The 9,589-nt window shown below is 49.4% G+C and overlaps 1 protein-coding gene across 1 annotated transcript; it reads right to left on the reverse strand.

Annotated features, from left to right (window-relative positions):
- Positions 1–5,333: 5,333 nt before the first annotated feature.
- On the reverse strand, positions 5,334–8,969 carry LOC119337498 (F-box protein FBW2-like). The gene is made up of 3 exons (XM_037609659.1): positions 8,805–8,969; positions 7,410–7,763; positions 5,334–6,268 (listed from the first exon to the last, which is right to left on the reverse strand). The coding sequence occupies exons 2-3, from the start codon at positions 7,718–7,720 to the stop codon at positions 5,608–5,610; spliced, it is 972 nt and encodes a 323-aa protein (XP_037465556.1). The 5' UTR covers positions 7,721–7,763; positions 8,805–8,969; the 3' UTR covers positions 5,334–5,607.
- Positions 8,970–9,589: the final 620 nt, after the last annotated feature.

Below are 9,589 nucleotides of genomic sequence, written 5' to 3' on the forward strand. Positions count from 1 at the left end.
TTGCAGCAGAAGCACTCAGTTTCAGACTTGGGTCCAAACTTGGGTTTCTTCCCGGGAGTGACAACTTGCTTGTCAGTCTTTTTGAAGTTCCCCTTCTTTTTACCCTTGCCCTTTTTCTTGAAACTAGTGGTCTTGTTAACCATCAACACTTGATGCTCCTTCTTCATTTCTACCTCCGCGGCCTTTAGCATCGCGAAGAGCTCGGGAATAGTCTTTTCCATCCCTTGCATATTGTAGTTCATCACGAAGCCTTTGTAGCTTGGTGGTAGTGATTGAAGAACTCTGTCAATGACACAATCATCTGGAAGATTAACTCCCAGCTGAGTCAAGTGATTATGGTACCCAAACATTCTGAGTATGTTCTCACTAACAGGACTTTTCTCCTCCATCTTGCAGCTATAAAACTTGTTGGGGACTTCATATCTCTCAACTGGGGCATTTTCTTGAAATATTAACTTCAACTCCTGGAACATCTCATATGGTCCATGACGTTCAAAACGTCTTTGGAGTCCCAATTCTAAGCTGTAAAGCATGGCACACTAAACTAACAAGTAGTCATCAACACGCGACTGCCAGGCATTCACAATGTTTGCAGTTGCTGGGGCAGGTGGTAAACTGAGCGGTGCATCAAGGACATAATTCTTCAGTGCAGCGATGAGGATAATCCTCAAGTTACGGACCCAGTCCGTGTAGTTTCTACCATCATCTTTCAACTTAACTTTCTCTAGGAATGCATTAAAATTCAAAGGAACGGTAGCACGGGCCATTGATCTACAACATAGATATGCAAAAACTATCAGGACTAAGTTCATGATAAATTAAGTTCAATTAATCATATTACTTAAGAACTCCCACTTAGATAGACATCCCTCTAGTCATCTAAATGGTACGTGATCCAAATCAACTAAACCATGTCCGATCATCACGTGAGATGGAGCAGTTTTCAATGGTGAACATCACTATGTTGATCATATCTACTATATGATTCACGTTCGACCTCTCGGTCTCCAGTGTTCCGAGGCCATATTTGTATATGCTAGGTTTGTCAAGTTTAACCCGAGTATTCTACATGTGCAAATCTGGCTTGCACCCGTTTTATTTGAATGTAGAGCTTATCACACCCGATCATCACGTGGTGTCTCAACACGAAGAACTTTCACAACGATGCATACTCGGCAGAACACTTATACCTTGAAATTTTAGTGAAGGATCATCTTATAATGCTACCCTCGTACTCCCTCTGTTCCTAAACATTTTTCTTTCTAGATATTTCAACAAGTGACTACATACGGAGCAAAATGGGTGAATCTACACTCTGAAATATGTCTATATACATCCGTATGTGGTAGTCCATTTGAAACCATTAAAAGACAAATATTTAGGAACGAAGGAGTATTAAGCAAAATAAGATGCATAAAAGATAAACATCACATGCAATCAAAATATGTGACATGATATGGCCATCATCAACTTGTGCTCATGATCTCTCCATCACCGAAGCAACGTCATGATCTCCATCTTCACCGGCTTGACAACATTGATCTCCATCGTAGCGTCGTGGTCGTCTCGCCAACCATTGCTTCTATGAATATTGCTACCTCTTAGTGATAAAGTAAAGCAAACATAGCGCTTGTATTTCATACAATAAAGTGACAACCATATGGCTCCTGCCAGTTGCCGATAACTTTTAAAAAACATGATCATCTCACACAACAATCTTATATCACATCATGTCTTGACCATATCACATCACAACATGCCCTACAAAAACAAGTTAGACGCCCTCTACTTTGTTTGTTGCAAGTTTTACGTGGCTGCTACGGGCTTCTAGCATCAATCGTACAAACCTACGGCACAAAAACCACAACGGTGATTTATCAAGTTTGCTGTTTTAACCTTCACACGGATTGGACGTAGTCAAATTCGATTCAACTAAAGTTGGAGAAACAGACACCCGCCAGTCACCTTTATGCAAAACTAGTGGCATGTCTGTCGGTAGAACCGGTCTCATGAACGCGGTCATGTAAGGTTGGTCCGGGCCGCTTCATCCAACAATACCGCCGAATCAAAATAAGACATTGGTGGTAAGCAGTATGACGATCACCGTCCACAACTCTTTGTGTTCTACATGTGCATATCATCTACACATAGACCTGGCTCTGATACCACTGTTGGGAAACGTAGCATGCAATTTCAAAAAAAATCCTACGCTCACGCAAGATCTATCTAGAAGATGCATAACAATGAGAGGGAAGAGTGTGTCCACGTACTATCGTAGACTGAAAGAGGAAGCGTTAACTTCAGTTCATGTAGTCGAACGTCTTCTCGAATCAACCGATCAAGTACCGAACGTACGACACCTCCGAGTTCTGCACACGTTCATCTCGATGACGTCCCTCGATCTCTTGATCTAGAAGAGTGTCGATGGAGTCGATGAGTTTTGTCAGCATGACGGCGTGATGACGGTGTTGGTGATGTGATCCGTGCAGGGCTTCGCCTAAGCACTACGAAGATACTATCAGAGGAGTAAACGGTGGAGGGGGGCACCGCACACGGCTAAGACAATGTTGTGCCTTTGGGGTGCCCCCTGCCCCCGTATATAAAGGAGGGAGAAGGAGGCCGGCCACCAGGGGCGCGCGCCATGGGGGGGAGTCCTACTAGGACTCGACTCCTAGTAGGATTCACCCTCCTTTTTTCCCTCTTTCCGGAGGGGAAAAAGGGAGGGAGAGGGAACCAGAGTAGGAAAGGGGGGCGCGCCCCCTCCCTAGTCCAATTCGGACTCCCTATGGGAGGGGGGCGCGGACACCTCTTGTGGGCTTCCTCCCTCTCCCCTATGGCCCATGTAAGCCCAATAATCCCCGGTACTCCGAAAACATCTGAAATTTCCCGAAACCATTGCGGTGTCCGAATGTAACCTTCCAATATATCAATCTTCATCTCTCGGCCATTTCGACAATCCTCGTTATATCCGTGATCTTATCCGGGACTCCAAACAATCTTCGGTCACCAAAACACATAACCCATATAATACCAATCGTCATCGAACGTTAAGCGTGCGGACCCTACGGGTTTGAGAACTATGTATACATGACCGAGACACCTCTCCGGTCAATAACCAATAGCAGAACCTGGATGCTCATATTGGTTCCCACATATTCTACGAATATCTTTATCGGTCGAACGCAATGTCAACATAGATATTCCCTTTGTTATCGGTATGTTACTTGCCCGAGATTCGATCGTCGGTATCTCTATACCTAGTTCAATATCGTTACCGGCAAGTCTCTTTACTTGTTCCATAGTACAACATCTCGTAACTAACTCATTAGTCACATTGCTTGCAAGGCTTCATATGATGTGCATTACCGAGAGGGCCCAGAGAACCTCTCCGATACTCGGAGTGACAAATCCTAATATCGATCTATGCCAACCCAACAAACACCTTCGGAGATACCTGTAGAGCATCTTTATAATCACCCAGTTACATTGTGACGTTTGATAGCACACAAGGCATTCCCCCGGTGTCTAGGAGTTGCATAATCTCATAGTTGAAGGAATATATATTTGACACAAAGAAAGCAGTAGCAATAAAACTGAACGATCATTATGCTAAGCTAACGGATGGGTCTTGTCCATCACATCATTCCACTAATGATGTGATCCCGTTATCAAATGAAAACTCATGTCCATGGTTAGGAAACTTAACCATCTTTGATCAACGAGCTAGTCCAGTAGAGGCATACTCGGGACATGTTGTTTTGTTTATGTATTCACATATGTATCAAGTTTCCAGTTAATACAATTCTAGCATGAATAATAAATATTTATCATGAATAAGGAAATATAAAATAACAACTTTATTATTGCCTCTAGGGCATATATCCTTCACGAACGGTCGACGAGCCTCGTGGAGAACCGACGACGTCTCCGGTGTGATGGAGGAGCTCGGCAACTGGTACTGCGGAGGGCGAATGGCCAACGAGCCTCGTGGAGAACCGGTGACGTCTTCGGTGTTATGGAGGAGCTCGGCGACTGGTACTACTGTTGGAGAACGGCCGGCGAGCATGTGCTCGCCATGGCCATGGAGGCGACGCAGAGAATGGCCGATGCGGGTCGGCACAACCCTAGCATGAGGAAGGCATGCGTCGTCGCTGCCTGAGTGGTCTTGGCGACAATGGCCTCGTTGTCCTCGACGGCGGCATTGTACTGTGCGGCCGCGGCCTAGAGGGCGAAGTCGGCAGTGGCTTTCTTCTTCGCCTGAACGGTCCACTGGGACCTCCTCTTGGCCGATTCTATGTCGAGCCGCGCGATCTCCGCCGCCGTGAGGTCCGACCGCGGTTTCTTCTTCTTCGTCGCGGGGCAGGCGGTGGTGGCGGTCGGGTTGGCGGGTTTCTTCGGGGCATCGGCCATGGAGGAGGGAGGGGAGGGGGAGCGCGGGAGGGTTTTGGGAATGAGAGGGAGGTGAGGAGTGGGAGCGTTGTGTTCCCGATCCGCGCGCTGTCCGTTTCGACGCAAACGCGGCCCAAATTTAGGCTGAAAATGCATCGGCGGCGAACAAAAAAAGACGTCTGTCCGTTTTCTCCCGCGTGTCAGGACTGCTATTTGTGCCCGTTTAGCCCCAAACGGACGCGGCCGGACCATTTGGGTGGTGGGTTGGAGTTGGCCTAGCAAGAGCATTGAAAAGTGTGCCTGGTGCTCAGAGCTTGCACCCTGGCAACACCCCAGTGGCTGCTCCCTTCCCATCCCACTGGGAACGCCCATCAGAGCCTCTTGTGGCGTGCGTGCGTGCGCATCGCCAAAGCCCAAAGCCGCAAAGCGCCGCAGACGCGGCGTGGTGCGTTGCATGGCGAGGTCAGTTCCGTTCAGGTGGCCTGCCCGCCTTGCCTTGCAAGAGACAAGTGGCTTGCCAAGTACGCGACGGGCGATTCCCCAGCCTGCGTCTGACAACAAGACACCCCCTCCGTCCCTCACAAGATCTCAGGACAAAATCTAGGATCTGCCACCACCGCCCAGCGGCAGCCAGCCAGCGTGCGCGCGCGCTGTGCGAGAGCCCTGCCCTCCTCTGGCCCTCCCCTGCCTTGCAAAAAGCGCATTGGCCGACTGGCCGACTGGCCTTGCACTGTTGGCTCTGGGCGTTGCCATGGCATGCACCCGCATCAGAGGAGCCCAGAGCCTTTTACCGCCACTTCTCCAGCAGCTCCTGCCACCACCACCAGCAGCAGGTGTGGTCACATCTTCTCCGCGCCTCGCCGATGGGATTGCACCTGGCAGAAGCCAGCCACTCGTGATCCAGAGCTTCAGAAACAGAAACGAAAAATTACCACACGCAGCAGTATTCTCAACAGTTCATATTGATGATTTGTTGCTCTATGTTTTAAGCACCACAGGTTTTTTTACATTCCAGACAAGCTCACTCAACATCCAGGCCAATATCTGCAAGCAGCTAAAGACGACACAATTTGACACAATTACAAGCACATGAACACGGAAGAAGATGCTTCAAAGCTGAAACATGCTATCAAGACAGCAGCAGCAGGAGCAAGCAAGCAAGCAGGCAGGCAAACTTCGCTTCTCTTGACAGCTTATTGATGAAGAAGAAGGCTTGGTTCATGGAGACTCCGGCCAGTCGAAGCCGGCGAAGGCGCCCTCGCCGAACCCGCCGCCGTAGAACCTCACCTCCAGCCCCTCGAGGGCGTGGCCGTCGTCCCACAGGGCCTCGTCGTCGTCGCTCCCGGCGGCGAAGTAGTCCTCGTCGTCCATGAACTCCTCCCACGAGTAGATGGAGTCGTCGTCCGAGTCGTCGGAGCACTCCTCCAGGAAGCTGTTCTCGTAGCAGTCGTCCACGCGCGGGCCCAGGACCTTGAGCCCCGGGTACTTGTCCTGCAGCAGCTTGTCGTCCACGCCCCAGCAGCCGCGCAGGTCCAGGAAGCTGAGGTCGCGGCACCGGGACGCGATCTCCACCACGGCGTTGGTCGCGATCAGCATGTACCCGATCTCCAGGTGCCGGAGCTTCGGCATGCTGCAGGCGATGGCGCGGGCCTCGTCGTGCTGGCACACCTTGCCGGCCACGTCTATGGGGTGCATCACCCGCCGGAGCCCCACCAGGGACTTGCAGTTCTTGCCGAACGCCTCCAGAGCACGGGCGCCGATCTTGGTGCAGCTGCTGACGTCCAGGAACGTGACGTTGGACAGCCTTTGCGCGACGTCTTCCACGATGCAGTCGCTGATCTCGCTCCTCGGAAGCTCCAGGGTCTTGAGAGATCGCGCACTTAGAAAAGCAAACACGGTCCGGTCAGTACAGTTGAACAAAATATTATGGACAGGATCACTGGTAAACAGAAGTACAATACACTAATACTACTATGATGGATAACCCTTGCTTAGTAGGGTCTATAATTAAATGCTATTAACCGCGGCTATGAACTGAGTTCCTAACATTTAGCACAGACAGAAAATAGATCAGAGCCAGGGAGCAGTGGAGGATTGTATAGAGTTGGTGGATGGTTGGGGATACCATTTTGAACATGTTCTTCTGCATGGCACACATGTGCAGTATATGGCACCATGTTCGCAACATTCATCACTATCAGAAAACAGAATGGGCCAGAGGAGTATTATTGTGCTAGCAACTTGACACCACCACAGATAACCCTGTATTTATGGATTGACGCACTGGAATGATGCTACTCCATTTTCATTTATGCAATTGAATCAATAGTTTACGAGCCTTTAGAAAAATAACTATTAAAATGTACGCACAATTGTTTATAAATGATTGAATTCAGCAATAATAGAGAGGACCTTATTGTGTAAAGACAAATACAGCAGCAAGGAAAGTAATTTTGGAATCAATTATGTTACACATAAGGTACTTGTTTATATCATTAGCACATGACTCTCTAATGAATAGACGTATTATCATTCATGCCCATGTTGTGGCATTTCTCAGAGATTTGGGTCCTCGATCGTCCGATCATGTCATCCAGACGATCTCGCCGTTCATTTTCTTATGGCGGGCGCTAAAACCCTACACACACCCCTCGCGCCCTTTTGTCTACCGTGGCCACCACTCTCTTGCTTCCCGCCCCTCCTCCCACTAACCGCCTCAGTGATCCAGCTCCTATAATGCAATCACACAGCCATGATATTTCGCCTGCCACTACACCTTGTCACAACCTAAACCATATTACTTTCTCAAAAAAAAAAAAAAACTTATTCCGCACGAAAGCTCTCATGCATTAGGCAAGGATGCTATCGAATCTGAAGAAGTACTCCAGCAACATGCACATTTCCACCAGTTAATGGTCCACAACTAATAAAAAAAATACCATTCCCATCTAGGCTATCAAATCTCATGAGGAAAGCATCATCCAACATAAAAATGATTTTGACAGAAGAACACTACTTACTGGTTCGCGATGAAGGTGAACAACGAGTCGTTGGGAAGCCCGGACACGCTAATGCGGCGGAACGAGTCGCCGCTGCGGGTGACAAGCGTATGAACCATGCGGGTGAGCTGGTCAGGCTTGTTCTGCTGCTGGCTCCACTCCTGGATGTCGATCTCCTGCCAGCAGTAGGGCCCTGAGACCACCCGGCTCCATGACTTGCAAACCCGGGGAACCACGGTGAGCATCTCCTGAAGGGAGAGGTTGCGGAAGACGAGTCCCAGGGCATCTGGCAATAGGTCCTCCCAGCATCTTTCCTCACGGTGCTCTTCCATCCCTGATCCTTCCAGGACTGATCATGCAACTTGTATAATCCACCTGTTTCAGGAACAATGGTACATCACTCTCGGGTAAAATTTCCTTGGTTCACACAGCTGAAGGACTGAAGTAGCACATTCAGAATCTCATGGTGACTCATATTAACAGTACGAATGTGCTTTCCTATGCTATGAAAAAAAATTCAGTTAATCAACATTTATTTTGAAATAATAAATTTCCAACATGACAAGACCACCATAAAGGAGCAGCTACCAAGGTACAGGAAAAATAAAACCCAGCGACGAGGACGATAAAATTCCAAGGAAAAAGAAACACCGAGACGATTACAGTTTTTTGCAAGCTTCCCCTGACCTGCGAAGCAAGAACTCGCACGCTGCAACAAAACTACAGGAAGAAATGAGCACGAACCGAGATGGCTGGGAGAGGAGGCGGAAACATGAACTTTCTTTTACTAGTCCAAGAAGCGGGCTAGATATGGCAGAGTGCCTAGAGCACCGCACGCGGGCACCAAAAATAGCAACCCCTCTTGGAGCAAAGCGGGCCGGTCACTGGGAGCGAGGACCCAAATCAGGAAACCTATCCAAGAAGCAGACGGAGCAGCAGCAAGATGCGAGCACCAACCAAAAGCCAGCCATGGAATTAAACTTTGTTAAACATCACCTCACACACACCAACCAGCGAGTACCAGGAGAGAGGAGGACGCAGATCTAAAGCAGCCCCTGCGCCAGAGACGAAGAATTCGAGAAAGGGGCCGGGCGGGGGGACACCCGGCGCGGTAATTGGCGGCGCCAATCTATATACTGCTGCTCCGGTCTCCACGGGCGGCGAAAGGCGTGGATACGCTGGCGAGAAAGAACGCAAAAGCTTGGCCGGCCTTTCCATCCATGATTTTTTTTTGTTCTTTCGCGAAAGGAGAAGGGAGGCGAATAAGAATAAGATAGAGACCCGTCTTTTTCTTTCGTCCCCCGCCTTGGAGAGGATTCGCGGGCCGGCCGGGAGGGAGAATAACGTTGACGGCGTGAGGAGGAGGCGGGGTGGTTCGCCGCGGCGGCGAGGTGGCCGGGGGGGGAGGAGGCTTACCGGACCGCGGCGGCGGAGGGTGGCGGTGGGGGTGGTGGCGATGTTCTTTGGATCTGTGGAGCGTCTCGGTAGGGAAGGAGGGGGGTGTGGGGAGGGAGAGGGAGACAGAGTTGAGTGTAACAGTGGAGGGGTGAAGTGGTCGGCGAGAGGACCGGAAAGTCTTTCTCCTTTTGTTGCGGGCGCGTGCCTTTTGCGCTGCAGCGGGGATGAAAAACGCGGCCTGGATTCACGCCGGGCTGAGGCGAGCGGGTGAGTGACTCTGAAGCTGAAACGTGACGGGATCGCAGGCCTTTCAACTTAAACGTGGCACGCTCGAACGAAGGCACCGTAGATCGAGTGAGTCATGCTTCTTGTTAGAGAAAAAATAGGCGATGTTGACACAAGATTTATCTGTGATGCTACGGTGTGCGAGTTAGATTTTCATTTCAGATTTTGATGGTAGTATGGTATAGTAGATTTTTGCTGAATTAATGTGGGATCGATGTGTTATTCTGTTTTCTTATGGCTTTTGTTGCTTGTAAACGACGTTAGGGATATGTATATTCGTTTACAAATTTGAACTACTACTACTTCTATATGTATATTTGTTTTTGGTAATGCCCTGCTAGTAATGTTCGTCGACACGACCGTTCACCTTCCCGCGTTTTTCTGATTTGGAAACGCCCGAGGCCTTTACTCTTACGGCCCGGCAATCCAATAGTATGAAGTTTGGCCCCTCATTTCCACATCGTTCAAATGCCGCGCCCGCTCTAGATGTTGCATGAATCGATAGCACATACCCCCCC

Source organism: Triticum dicoccoides, chromosome 7B (assembly GCF_002162155.2).
Source record: "Triticum dicoccoides isolate Atlit2015 ecotype Zavitan chromosome 7B, WEW_v2.0, whole genome shotgun sequence".
NCBI lineage: Eukaryota > Viridiplantae > Streptophyta > Magnoliopsida > Poales > Poaceae > Triticum > Triticum dicoccoides.

Bases quoted from the DNA above. Each gene is read 5' to 3' on its own strand.
- LOC119337498 (XM_037609659.1), bottom strand. From the start codon at position 7,720: ATGGAAGAGCACCGTGAGGAAAGATGCTGGGAGGACCTATTGCCAGAT. The intron at 6,269-7,409 runs GTAAGTAGTGTT...TGCTTTTCTAAG, and splicing joins TTCACCTTCATCGCGAACCA to TGCGCGATCTCTCAAGACCC.